This window comes from Microtus pennsylvanicus, chromosome 5 (assembly GCF_037038515.1).
Source record: "Microtus pennsylvanicus isolate mMicPen1 chromosome 5, mMicPen1.hap1, whole genome shotgun sequence".
Lineage (NCBI taxonomy): Eukaryota > Metazoa > Chordata > Mammalia > Rodentia > Cricetidae > Microtus > Microtus pennsylvanicus.
In genome coordinates this window covers 82,933,482-82,947,165 of record NC_134583.1, presented here as the reverse complement: position 1 = coordinate 82,947,165, position 13,684 = coordinate 82,933,482, and the positions used below count along the sequence as shown (strand labels likewise).

The window sequence follows — 13,684 nt, the reverse complement described above, 5'->3', positions numbered from 1 at the left end:
TCTCATCTAAACAGAATCTTCTGTCTTGGCCATGCCCCGAGCAGAATCTACACATTCATACCCTTCAAAACTAGGCTGCGGGGAGGGGGGGTGAGACCTGAGGGATATCTATCGATCCACACAGTGTAAGGCAAGCAGGCAGCTATAAATTCTGGGGAAAATCTCATGTTCATCCAAACTACTGGCCTGGGACCACTAGTGGTTAGAACCTGTAAGCTAAGGCCCTCACTCCCTTGGGATCGGGTCCAGTAGCTACAGAAAGTGGTACCATGGGCACCGGGCCTACCAGAATGGGCCAAGGAGACTGATCCCTTCCTGCCGTGGGATGAAAGCAGGCTACCTATGTTCCTGATGTTCAACTCTTGGGCCCCTCCTTGAGTTTTGTGGCCTGCCACCAAGACCACGAGCTAGCCACTACCTAACATTCAGCAAGAGAAGCAGTACCAGTCAACAGAAAGAGAGACAACCCCCAGGAAGCCTAGCATTTTCTGCCACGGGTCATTTCTGCCTTACCAACTGGTGTGGAGAAGGAGAACGTGGTCGGGGGCACGGGAGTGGTGGGGCTGCAGGTGTCGGTAATCCTTTCGATGGTGCCGTTAGCCCCGCAGTGTGCAGAGATACAGCCTCCCATGCCATCTGTCGTGTTGTAGATGACTTCCCCGTGATGGAAGTCCTGCCCACTGTAGGTACAGACACAGGCTGTGGGAAATAGATGTTTAGCTTGTTAGGGTGCCAAGACACTGGCAATGACTCTCCTGCCCCCTCTCCTCCCCTCCCGCCCATCTCCAGCTCAGAGAAGGCTGCAGGTACTCACCTGAAACATTGTAACTACAGCTAACACCGTTCTTTGTGCAAATGCTGTTAAAGGCAGAAAGAAGTGGGACTGAATGCATGGGAACTGAACCTGCCTGCACTCAGGGGGCTTAGTGTCGGTGATGAAGCAGCCCAGTTACCGCCCAAGCTGGAGGCTACGGTCCAACCAGGTCCTAACCTTCAGCCTTTCAGGATCTGCTCCACTAAGGTCACCCTCTCTCAAACATCGCCCCCATCCATACATAACCAATGGAGACAAGGTGGACTTCCACAGACATTGTCCCTTCGTCCCTGGGAGGACACTTGGCTGAGAACACCATCACTTTCACACACAGCTGGATTTTAGGTCAAGGATGTCCTCCCTTTAACATGAGCCTTAGGCTATAGTCATGCTCCCTCCCAGCTCAGCCGCAAGTCCAGGATGTCCGTCCTCTCAGCTGATCCTAAGACAAGAGTGTTCTCCCTCCTAGCTGAATCTCTGAAGGCATGGGGCCCCACAGGGCTGGTGGTGTCACTTTCCCCTCAGCGCAACCTCAGGCGGAGGGTGCTTCTAGCTGAGGCTGTAAGTTTGGCTTGGGCTCCCTATGGCGTTCCAGGTTCTAGGCCACTCTAACTGAAGGACTTACCAGAAATGGCAGTTCTTGTCTGAAGGTACCGTCGCACCTGCTCGGTACGACTTCCCATTGATACGGCAGGGTGGTAGACGTGAGCGGGGGTGGACTGTACAGTTGGATACACACTGCATCGTGCCCTCATCAAAGATGGGGGCTGTTGGTGGGCACTTGGGGTAGCAGCCTGTGGACCAAGAGACCTGTGTCTTAGACAGTCCCCACCCCCAAGTCCTCTGACACCAGGGCCCAGGTCTGTCCTCAGTGCCCAGCTTCCTCCACACTACTGTTTGAGTTTGAAACCCTAAAGGATCCTCATGGGATGAGGAAGAATTCCTCACAACCAAGGGTCCCATCAGAAGACCCCAGGCCTTGGATCCCAGGATAGATCCCAGTCCAGATCCTAGGAACCCAACAGACCCTGCCCCTCCCAGTTCAGCCTTCCACCTACCTTCAAGGCCACGAAGATCTTGTAGGCAGTCTCCACTAGGGTTCTGGCAGGTGCGCATGCAGGGGGCCCCACACGGCTGGTAGTGCCACTCACACTGACCCTCTGGGTTGTAGTAGTCACAGAAGAGCGCTGGAAAGCAGGGAGATTTCCTGGGGTAAACCTGAACCCCACCCTGAGAGAAGGCGGCTCAAATAAAGCTTTCCGGCTAATAGGGGTGCCAGCAAGGCAAACACCGAAGGGGGCTCTCCAGCTCCAGCAGCTGCCCCCAGGCACAATGGTCCCTCAGGGCTTCACATGGACTGTGCATAAGAAGAGGTACTGATGCCTCCATTGTAGAACATTCTCTGAGGTCAGCCTTCCTCCCACAGATCCTTACCCTCATTCTGCTTCACAAGCCTTGGGAAACTATTGGCCCTCCCACGCAGCCTGGCAGACCTACGGAGCTGGCCTCTCCTGCCTGGAACTATAGTCCCTCCCGGAGCACTCGCAGCAGGACATCCTCGCTCAGCCCTCGGAGCTGCTACAGTGTTTGTGTACTTGGATTGCAGGACACAAGCAGATGCACGCACACATGCACACACATTGGAGGGAGGTGTGTGTGTGTGTGTGTGTGTGTGTGTGTGTGTGTGTGTGTGTGTTGTGCTGGCCAGAACCAAGCCAGGGGAGAAGAGGAGGCTATCACCAACTTTATCCCCAGTTCCACATTGGAGGTATGCATGTGCGTGCATGTGTCTGTCTGTCTGTCTGTCTGTGTGTGTGTGTGTGTGTGTGTATATATGCATGTGTGTGTGTGTGTGTGTGTGCTGGCCAGAACCAAGCCAGGGGAGCAGGGTAAGCTATCTATCACCCACTTCCAGTTCCATGCTGGAGGTGTGTGTATGTGTGTGTGTGTGTGTGTGTGTGTTTGCTGGTCAGAACAAAGCAGGGGAGCAGGGCAGGCTATCTATCACCCACCTCCAGTTCCATGCTGGAGGTGTGTGTGTGCGTGTGTGTGTGTGTGTGTGTGTGTGTGTGTGTGTGTGTGTATGTGCTGCCCAGAACCAAGCCAGGAGAAGCAAGGGACATCATCCCCCACCTTACCCCCAGTTCCACCCTTTGGCAACGCAGACAGATTCCCACTCACGGCAGATGTCCGGTGTCCTCCAGGACACACACACGCCCACCTCGTGGCAGGCCTGGGCATAGGCAGCCACAGCAGTGCAGAAACACTCGCAGTCACCCCCTGAGTCGCAGGCACACGCGTCACTCACACAGGCTTCGTAGTACTTGGCAGGCTCCACCTGTAAGAGACAGAAGCTTCAGGCTCTGGAGACTCCTGTCTCCCTCAGCTCTTAGTGCATATGCTGACCTAATAATTTGGACCAGTTTCTACCAGTGTTCATGGTGACAAATGTATGACCATGAATGTCCAGCCAGGACGTCATGGTGTCCATAGACTGGCTCGATATGGAGTTGCCGCAAGCTTCCTCAGTCCGTGTTCAGAGTTAACACCCCCCAAACCGTGCCCCATTCTCCTGTACACACGTGGGTTCCCCTCCGACACACACACCCTTGGTTGATGGTTTCTCCATCCTAAAGTTCAGAGACCACCCAGCCCCATGCCGTACATGGGCGTGGCAGGTGGCGAAGGTCGCGCTGTTAATGATGCTGCATTGCTTCTGGGCCCAGGACTTGCGGTAAGGGTTGGCAGTGCAGGGGTCCTTGGATACCAGGGCATCGGGGCAGGATGGGGAGAACTTCCAGCTGTTTCCAAACTCCAGCATGTCACCAACCACAGACTGGCTGCGCGTGGTGAAGTCGTTGATGGCATTGTCGTCAAAATTCCCACACAGGCCACAGACCTTGCCCTATAGAAGCACAGAGATTAGAGAAAAGGGCCAGAGCCCTTTCCTGGAGCCTGATATACACTCTGCTCTATTACCACCCAACTTCCTGAAGGATGAGCGCAGGAAGAGCAGCAAGTGTGAGTTTAGAAGACCTTTGGTGTTTAGTGGTGGTGTGTGGCGCTTGTGCCCATCTTTGTCTGTCCCCAGGACACAACCCCTGCCGATGATGTCCCAGGAGGCCTGTGAGTCCCCCAGCTTGGCAGCCCAGGAAATCTCACTTTCCATTATTCCTATTAGACTGCTTCACCCTTCTTTCCTCCACCCTAACCTTGGTGTCAGCTCTTGGTCACTTTGTAGGGTGAGCGTGGGGCTCTGGCATTCAGCTTAGAGTCTGTCTGAGACAGCAGTCTAAAACACTGCAGCAAGCTGGACAGTGGCCCCATGTGTGTCCCTTTCTAACCCTGGGCTGTGAAGGGAGCCTTCTTAGGAACAGAATCTTTGAAGGTGTGGCCAAGTGAGATGAGGTCTCACTAAGGCAGGGGGAGTCCTGGCTTTCCTGTCTAGTGTCCTTGTTAAAAAGAAAAATATAGGCAGCTACACAGTCACCCACGCAGCAAAAGACAGAGACTAGGATAATGAAGCCGCAATCCAAGGACACCTGGAGCCCCAGAGGCTACAAAGGCGAGGAAGGCCCTCCTGAACCTCCAGAGACACAGCAGCCCTGTTGGCATCCCTTGGGTTCCTAGGGTCCAGATACAAAAGAGAACTGGCCACCCAGTTTGTGGTCACATGTTACAAAAGCTGCAAGATACACAGAGAAAGGGCTCCTCACTGCTCTCCTAAATGTCCTTCCCATCCACCCCCCCTCCAAATGTATTATGTTAATTTTATTGTATGTGTGTATGTGAGGGATGCATTGCCACAGAGCTCTTGTGGAGGTCAGAGGACAGCTCGTGGGAGTCAGCTCTTCTACCATGTGGGTTCTGGGGACTGAACCTCAAGCCTGAGCCATCAGGCATATCAACAAGCACTTTACCCACTGAGCCACATCCCAGCCTCCCTTCTCTGTCTCTCTGTGCATGTCGCTTGATCTCTCTCACTCTTTCTGTCCATCTCTATCTCCGTGTGTGTGTGTCTCTCTGTGTCTCCATCTTTCTCTCTCTATCTCTCTGTGTGCTTCTGTCTCTTTCTGTTCATGCCTCCAGCCCCATGAGTGCCCCAGCCCCTGAGAGGGTTTCCCTGGCTCAGCCTCACCTTGAACTCAGGGCTGAGTCTGAGAAAGATGCTGGTCTTCCTGTCCCACTGAAGCACCAGGCCAGCTTCGGTTTCCACCACCAGGTAGATGCCCATCTGGTGGACATAGTAGGGGGGCTCCTGCCCGATGCCCTTCTGGACCACCTCCACCTTGCCATCGGTCAGCTTCAGCTCATAGTTCTGTGTGACAAGGGGTCCTCAGGGGCTAGCCAGGGCCACACCCCCTCAGGTGTATCTCTGCCCCCACTGTGGAGCCCCAGGGTGCTCTGCTGCCTCCATCCCACTCACCCCCAGGAAGATCTTGATGTCCTTGGAGCAGGTGGTTCCTGTGGTACCACAGGGGATGTTCTCGGTGACAACACGAAAGGCATCCTGGAAGCTGCCGTTCCCATCACAGTGGTCCTAGAGGAACAGAAGGCCATTAGGGGACAGGGAAGGGTGGTGAGAACCTGGGGTTGTGGATGGCCACGGGTGAGGTGGTCCGTAAGGCGTACCTGCAGCAGCGTGTATTCGCAGTTCCCACTGAAGCTGTATCGTTGCCCATCGAAAGTGATGTAGTGGCCATCCCCGTACACAGCACAGGTGGCCAGGCAGGGCTTGTCTGTGCACCGCCACATCCTGTTCTCACAGGTGCTACATAGAAGATGGAGGTCAGCTGAGCGCTCCCAGGGAATGGGAACCTTCCCAGAGGCTCTGTGGGGACCCCTTATGGGAAACCAAAGCAGAACCCAGGCGCCTTGAGAGCCTGTGCTGTGTATGTCCACCAGAGGCCATGCTGGGGCTTAGTCCGTTCCTAATAAGGACCTCTGTGCCAGGACAGCCAGGATACCCACCCCTCCTGCTGTGCCCCTCACATACCAGTTGTTGCAGCCCACTTGGATGGTCTCCCCAGGCCTATAAGTGGCCTCGTTGTGCACACAAGGACAGTCTTCAGCAACAACACAGCCTCCATTACCATCTGCCACCAACCCGTCCGGGCATACGCAGCCAGGCACGCACTCAGAGCTGTACTGTAGGACACATGGAGAGGGAGAGTGGGATTGGATATGGGTGGATGTTTGGAGCTGAGATGTCCTCTTTGCCTGCAGAACTGCAGGTGTCATGGGAGCAGAAAGCTCAGCAGAAGGGTATCCAGGGGTGCTCTGGGAACGCAGTCTAGCCAGCTGCCCCAAAGGCCCTCAGCTCGCTTTGAAGGTGTCCAAAGATACCATAGCGGGAGAGGTCAAAGAAGTAAGGGGGTCATCCAGGAGGTCCTAGAGCAGGTTATTAGGGAGCAACCAGCTCACTTACACAAGTCATGTCCAGGGTGTGACAGCTCTTCTGACATCCAGCTCCAGTGTCTCCAGACGTGGCATTGCGGCAGTCAGAATAGATCATGGGTGCAACACACACTGGAGAAGAAAGGGGACCAGTGAGGCGATGCCATCCGGCCCTGCCAAGCTTTCTCTGAGGGACACCAGTGCTGTAATGTCTCAGCCTTTTGTGTCCAGACAGCTGAGCCTGTGGCTGCCCTGTGGTGGGGGCAGTGTGCACATCTCTGTATTAGGGTGTGTGTGTGTGTGTGTGTGTGTGTGTGTGTGTGTGTGTGTGTGTGTTGGGAGTACACTGAGTGTTTTCATGACTATGTGTGCACAGTGTCCATACCCTCGTCTCCCCTGCTCCTGAGCCCAAGGCACAGACTGTACCAGACACAGTGAGCTGATCATTAACCCCAGCTCTGTTCCTTTGGGAAGGGTATCAGCACTGACACATCTTTGGATGTATTCTCCCAGAGTGGACAGGCTCCCTCATATGCTCACCTGGAGTCGGGGCAGGACCTCCGATGCAGGTCAGTGTCCCTTGGGTGCAGGTGCTGCGAGGAGAGGGCTGTTAGAACATCATCCACTCTGGACTCCCCCGGAATCCCTGCCACGTCCTCCTTGTCTGCACGGCCACACGTGCATGGGAGCAGGGTGACCAGGGGCCCCCTGAGAATAGAGTCTGCCAGGCCTAAGGATCTTACCAAACGGTCCCACTCTCATGCACAGACTCGCCGTTGGGAACTGTGGATCCCCTGTGGTAGCAGGGACAGCTGCTGGCCTGCACACATTTGCCTGAATCATCCAAGAAGGTGCCTGCAGGGCAAGCGCAACCATCTACAGGGCTGAAGTTGACATGGCAGGTGACATCTTCCTCATTCAGAGCTCGACAGGTGGGCTGGCAGGTGCTGATGTGGTATTGGTAGGTCATCGACTTGGGGCAGGTAGTTGTAGGCTTTGCTGTGTGGGAGCAGAAGGAGGGGGACACTTAGGACACTGGTGGACACATAGCCCAGCAAACAACGACAGAGGGTCTAACAGTTTGAGCCTTCCCAGCTCCCCCGACAAGCTCCTGATTAGAGCTCTTAGTCACAATAGATTGGGTCTCCAAGTTTCAGAGACCGGTGTAGTGATAGGACCCTTAGAACATCCAATCAGCTGCTAGGCCATAAGTGGGGCCCTGTCCTGTAGAGAACGCGAGCCTGGCTTTCCCACAGAACACTCACTGCAAACGCCGTCTCTCCAGCCACTGAGCAGCACCCCTTTGGCGGCACAGGCATGCACATAGGAGGACAGGGCGGCACACATGCAGTCCTCACTCTTCTCACAGTTGCACGTGTCAAACATGCAGATCTGGGGGTGGGGACATCAGAGCATCAGGGAGCCAGCTTCACATCTAGGAGCCTGGCATCCGACTGGGATCCACACCCCACCACACACACACACACAACTCAACATATTCCCACCTTCCTTCCCTTCCTGGGGACACTGCCCATCCCCCATGCCCCTCTAGTTTGTTTAGTGTTGGTAGCTCCCATGTAGCCAACCTTCTCTCTAGGACATGGATTCTGGGAAGAGCCTGGCCCTTTATCTCTGTGGCCCACCAGGTCCGGCCCTGGAACACTCTGTCTTCCTTACTGTTCTGTTACTCGCATTTCTCAAAAGCTTCGTGTTTAGCCCTGTTTCTAGTGTAGACCGGAGGCTTGATGTAAACTCAGTGAACAATGATGATTGGACACGTGAAGGAACATGGATGTCAGGAATGGATTCCGAGAGACAGACTGGGAGAATATTCCTGCCACCTGCTGCCTCTCAATTGCCTCTCTCCAGAGTCCTCTGATCCTCCCAGAAGGGGACACACAAGGCGGTGTCGGAGTCCTAGCTAGCGGAAGACAGGCATTACCGAGTAGTAGGTGCTGGGGTTCACGGTGGTGTGGCACTTGGAAAATGGGCCGCTGGCATCAGTCAGCTGAGAACACCAGTGCTGAGCATACTTCTCTGTGGATGGAAGAGAACCCATCAGCTACTTACTCATGCCAGCCCTGGCTTCCCCCATCTCGTGACATCCTGCATCTCTGTGCAGACAGACATCATGGGTGCTGAGTCATACTTCAGGTGACATCACGGGTATTACTGCGACACACACGAGGCATTGGAAAGCTATAGTCATTGTTTCTCTTCTTTCCTATGTCCCCAGAGCCCTCACCTCCTAGGAATGGGAATGGCCATCACCGTGGACAATAGTCAAGACTTCTGGACCAAAATACAGAGGCAAAGGGGGCAGTACCAGCTGATCCTGACCCGCACCCCCTCAGCCCTACTTGGGAGCCGGACGGTGTCACATCACAACTACATTAGAGTCTTGTGTCCTTTCTTTGACCCTGGAGCAGGGCCCCTAATGTCCAATGCCCTGTGTGCATACTGCAGCGGGTGCGGTCCCTAGCCATCTGTGACTCTGTGCTGGAGATCCTCATATCCTCCCTGCCAGTTGGTAGGCATGGGTGCTGGTCACCACTCTTTCCTGAGGCACCCACACTTGTCTCACTTGTACTGCTGTATGCTATAAACTGCAGCAATATATTTTCTAAAATACCGCTTGCCTTCAGGAAGACCAAGCTATGGCAGGAGCTGAAGCCGAGTTAGCAAATAAGCCTTGCAATCACTTAAGACATGGTGCTCAAGTTGCTGTTCTGCTGTGTGGTCAGCCTGTTTGAGAGAACAGTGTCACTGACCTGACCATACCTTGGATTTCCTCTGTAATTACCTTTACTACCTAAGTGAAATGTATAGTTTTAATCTTGAAGCATGTACTTCTCCATGCCCCGGCCCAGAATAATGAAAGTGTAATCGTTTACTGGAAGCAACTAACAGGTCAAAAGCAACATTGCAAAAAAAAAATCCCCCATAAATTCTGGCAGCAACATTCAGACCCAGACTGATAAGGTCTGTGTGGTTTTGAGTGTGGTCCTGGGTCAGCTGGCGTCAGTAAAATAAGTTTTTCCTTTGTAAAACTCTGCTAAACATTTCTATGGGAAAGAATCCTTCACTCACTCCTCATGCCATATTTTCCATGCGGCTCAATAAATATGGGGCAAAACCCTTTGTTACAGAGAGACAACACGGAGATCAAATACTCTAGATGGGCCTCTGACTACAGACTGTAGACAGATGGAAAACACCAGGAGAAAAATGGAGAATTCAAATTTAGTCGCTTTCAGTCAACCTTTCCCAAGAGGAAGCTTCCCCTTTTCCACTCCTCAAGATGACATCTACAGGTTTTGGTGCCCTCTCTGGGTTTCTTTAACATGTGATTAACACAACACACTACATACTAGTTTACGCACTCACCGCCTCAGGGTAGACGACTGGACACCAGGCCAGGTCAGAGCTGGCTGAAAAAATGCTTCTTGGGGAAGTAACCAGATCAGAAACGGAAGCAAGTAAGCCAAACCCTGAGCACCCAACAGAACATAGGCTCACCATTCTCCACGCTGAGAGAGCAGGGGTCCTCAAAGATATTCTTGACGTTCGGACAAGCCGCCTGGGTCTTGAAGGTGTTGAAGAAGGCGGCTGCTGTGCCCTCCACAACCCCACTGATGGTCTGGAAATCGTCGGCCTGGATACTGTTGAAATTCCCACAGAGCCCTAGGAACAGGAGAGCAGGTTGAGGTCCCAGGTGGGCTCTAGAATGGAATGGGCTCAGGTCCAGAGTCAGGGCCTCTTACCACAGGTTAGACCCCTGAGCTCAGGTGCCAGCTGCACAAACACCTGCATGAGGGGCACCAGCTGGATCTCAAGCTGCAGACCCACGTGGGTCTGGACAATGATGAAGAAGGTTGAAGGCCGGAAGAGGGTAACATTGGCTGTGGGCAGAAGATAGGAGTTTCAGGGTGGGGGTGTCCCGTGGGATGGAGATACACAATTTAGAATCATAAGCAGCCCTCACCTGTAGACACCGGCAGCTGGGTATAAATCTGGTTCACAAAGACCTCTCCAGTGGCTTTTACCGTGACCACCTAGAAGCAATGCCGGAGTCAACTGGGGTCAGTATGGGACCAAGGAAGTGTCTCCCAACTGTCCCCTGGCAGCCCACACAGGCTGTGGTGTGTGCTTGCTAGGTCTGGGAGGTTCTGGGCTACAAAGCTGTAGTCCCCATGTGGTTAACTTACGTCCTAAGATCTATCCCCATACTTTCCCTGATTTTCTAAACTTTGAAAAGAATTATAGTCTAAGTAATATAAAAACAGAAATTAATGTACAAAAGTAACTTCAATGGGGTTGTATTGGATGGATACTTGAGTTCTCTTCTCTTGGAACCAACTGGTACAATCGCAAAAGTACCAGAGCCAAACAGTTGCAGTGTTCCACTTGAGGGTCGTCCCCAGAAAGATCCACAAATAGTGCATGCACTCTCTGATGGGAATGTGTATGCAGGCGACGGCCCATGTGAACACGTCCCTCCCACCCGGCCTCAGGACCTGCCTCTGCCGGAGCTCCCCTCAGCTCCCGCCATGTTACTCACCGTCTGCCCCCCACCCAGGCTCAGCGTCACAGTCTTCAGACACGTCTCGCTGTCTGTCAGCCCACACTTTCGAAGCTCAGCCAGCACAGTGAAGATATTGCTGTCACAGGGCTGCAGGGGGCGATACAGGTCCTGGCATACTGCGCAAACCCCGGCCCACCTCACCTTCCCTCTCCTGCAATCAATCCATGCTGCCTCCCCTTGCGGGAATTCCTCATCTGCCACTGTCATAGACTCTAAGAAGCAGCCATTTGGTTTCAGGAGGGAGGGGCCCCTTGGAGCCCATGCCATGAGTCTCCCAAGCCCCTGTCAGGGGGCTTAATGCACCTACTGAGTACAAGGATTCTAAAAGAGAAGTTGGGAGGAAGATGGGGTAGGGGGAGACAGACTGAGGGGAGTTGGGAGGGGGGAGGAGGTGGATGATTGAAATACATTGTGTACATACATAAAATTATTAAAAAAAAGTATTTTAAAAGAAAAACGATTGTTTTTTTTTTTAAAAAAAAAATCAGTGGTTTCCAAGGTGGGGAGGGAGATGCTCAGGGGCAGTCTAGGGTGTCCAGCACGGTGAACTTCTGAGTGGCACTAGAGTAGTAGATACAGGACAGTTCACATTTGTCACATCCTGGGGCATGCACATGAGTGACCCTGACAGACACTGCCGTGGATGGTAATGGCTGATTGGTTTTCAGTCGTAACCCAAATACCACACTAAAGCAAGATGTTAGTACAGGGAGACTGCTGGGGATGGTGAGGCTTGGGAATTCACTGGGCATTCTATTTCATTTATTTGGCATAAAACTGATATAAAAATAAAATAAGACGGGGCTGGAGAGGTGGATAGATGATTAAGTGTGTTCTGTTCTTGCAAAGGGCCCAAGTTCAGTGCCCAGCACCCAGATGGTGGCTCCCAACCACCTCCAGGGAATCTGATGCCTCTTCCGGCCTCCATGGGTACCATGCTCATGTTCACACAGAGAGACGCAAGCATAGACAGAAGTGAAAGTATATAAATAAAACAATAAGTCTCTTTAAGAAGACAAGATTAGAAGGGCCAAAGCCACGAGCAGGAGTCATCAGCACTAGAGGCTCCATCAACAGCTGAATGACCCCATGGAGCCCTGGGCCACTCGGCAGAAGTATTCCTTCATTTTCACCATGAAGTTCCCGAGGTCTCCCTGGTGCAGGAGTGATGGGCGGCCTAGACTAGTGATAACTGGGGAGCCCCCCGACCCAAGTCAAAGGCCCCATCCAGGGCAGCATAGGCCTCACCTTGCTCAGCACGTAGCTGCAATCCCCATGCACTGTGTACTGCCTTTCATCAAATGTGGAGAAGTGGGAGCCTCCCAGCACGGAGCAGGTGCCAGGGCACGGGATCTCCTGGCAGCTCCACCGCCCTCCAGAGCATGTGCTACGGGTGGCAAGAAGGACATACTGTGTACTGCTCCCAGGAACAGCAGTCCTGACATATTTGCCATCTAGACTGAAGGCTTCTGCCCAGAGGGCATTTACCACAGCAGTCTGGGACCTAACCAGTCCACAGAGCCTGGGGAAGTAACCCTGACATATGGCGGGCTCTTGAAAGGGGAGCTCAAAACCTACCACTTGGTGCAGTCAGTAGAGTAATTGGTACCAGGCGCATAAGATGTCCCATTGTACAGGCAGGCACACTGGGACAGGGGAACACAGCCTGTCTCGTTGATGTCATCAAGCACCATTCCTATAGAAAGCAAACCCATGTGATAGGTGTCATCTAAGAGCCTCAGTAAACCTTGGCAGCACAGAGACGCTTGGGACCAGGGTCTTAGGGTCTTTCACCAAGGCTGAAGAATGGCAACATGACCACCCATGCAGCTACGCGCTTTGGAGGTCCTGTGTCTGGACTGGTGAGGTAGAGACTCCATCTTACCCTTAGGACAGAAGCAGCCAGCAATACAGTGGTCCTCACAGACCTGGGAGCGCTGGGGGTTGGAGCAGGTGTCCACACAGGGTGAGCCACATTCCTGGTGTTGCATGTTGAGGGGGCATGTCTGAGCTGCAGGGAGACCAGAGAGAAAGCTCAGATCAAGCCAGGTCCCACTTCCCTGCTGGAGGATGCTCTGATGGTGGGGAAAGGGGACTGAGGGCACTTACAGCAGAGGTTGGGACCCCGCCAGTCCTGGGGCTTTCCTCCAGCATGGGCACACTGCCGGGAGTATTCAGCCACAGTTTGGCAGATACAGCTGGACAGGTCGGGGCTCTCACAGAGACAGAGGTCCTGCCTGCAAGCCTCCAGGTAGCTGCTGATGTCCACTAGGGCCGAGCAGTCTGAGAACAGCTGACTTTTCAGGATCTCTTCACAGATGCCCTGGACAAGGGGGGGTCCATGCTGGGTTCAGACCCCAAGCTTCCCAGAAGCACCTGGGTTATCCCGGAGCCCAAAGCCCTCCTCCCCACCCTTCCCATCCATTTCTTTCAAGGCTCACAGATTTGGTGGAGCAGTTCTTCTGGGGCACAGGGAGGGGGTCCTGGCACTGCTCTGTGGGGCCATCCATCTTCTGGAGGTTCCCAAACTCAAGAGGTGTCAGTCTAACATCTGCAGGAAGCCCAGAGCACATCTTTCTACAGATCCCAGGCCCCCAGCCCATCATCCCAATAGCCAAGTCCAAGGCTCCCCTCCCCCTTGGAGAATGCCCCTGTGGTCCTGTGGTCCCTGCCTAACTTCCCCAGTCTCACTCCCTGAGATGCTGATATCTGGAACCCATGAGAGGAGCCTAGAAAGAGCTTGGAGTTCCTAGGGCAACAGGATTAAGGTAGAGAGGCCTTAACAGATGCATAGCCATCAATCCTAGCCAGGCTGTGACGCAGCTCAGAGGACTGTAGAATGATCCTGACATCCCACCAGCCCTCAGACTCTGGCTGATCTTGCACAC

At 53.5% G+C, this 13,684-nt stretch overlaps 1 protein-coding gene across 1 annotated transcript in view; it reads right to left on the bottom strand.

Annotated features, from left to right (window-relative positions):
- Window positions 1-13,684, bottom strand: part of Muc5ac (mucin 5AC, oligomeric mucus/gel-forming) — a 31,036-nt gene that overhangs the window by 13,782 nt on the left and 3,570 nt on the right. Inside the window, exons 7-30 of the mRNA XM_075975219.1 lie at window positions 13,238-13,347; window positions 12,906-13,119; window positions 12,682-12,807; window positions 12,378-12,492; window positions 12,045-12,183; window positions 10,773-10,883; window positions 10,197-10,266; window positions 9,976-10,113; window positions 9,731-9,895; window positions 8,154-8,248; window positions 7,477-7,603; window positions 6,955-7,210; window positions 6,752-6,804; window positions 6,243-6,343; window positions 5,811-5,962; window positions 5,447-5,585; window positions 5,241-5,354; window positions 4,953-5,132; window positions 3,480-3,719; window positions 2,996-3,152; window positions 1,873-2,001; window positions 1,440-1,608; window positions 815-858; window positions 514-699 (exon numbers count right to left, since the gene is read on the bottom strand). Coding sequence (XP_075831334.1) covers window positions 514-699; window positions 815-858; window positions 1,440-1,608; window positions 1,873-2,001; window positions 2,996-3,152; window positions 3,480-3,719; window positions 4,953-5,132; window positions 5,241-5,354; window positions 5,447-5,585; window positions 5,811-5,962; window positions 6,243-6,343; window positions 6,752-6,804; window positions 6,955-7,210; window positions 7,477-7,603; window positions 8,154-8,248; window positions 9,731-9,895; window positions 9,976-10,113; window positions 10,197-10,266; window positions 10,773-10,883; window positions 12,045-12,183; window positions 12,378-12,492; window positions 12,682-12,807; window positions 12,906-13,119; window positions 13,238-13,347 — 3,330 coding nt within the window. The remainder of the gene's footprint in view (window positions 1-513; window positions 700-814; window positions 859-1,439; window positions 1,609-1,872; window positions 2,002-2,995; window positions 3,153-3,479; window positions 3,720-4,952; window positions 5,133-5,240; window positions 5,355-5,446; window positions 5,586-5,810; window positions 5,963-6,242; window positions 6,344-6,751; window positions 6,805-6,954; window positions 7,211-7,476; window positions 7,604-8,153; window positions 8,249-9,730; window positions 9,896-9,975; window positions 10,114-10,196; window positions 10,267-10,772; window positions 10,884-12,044; window positions 12,184-12,377; window positions 12,493-12,681; window positions 12,808-12,905; window positions 13,120-13,237; window positions 13,348-13,684) is intronic.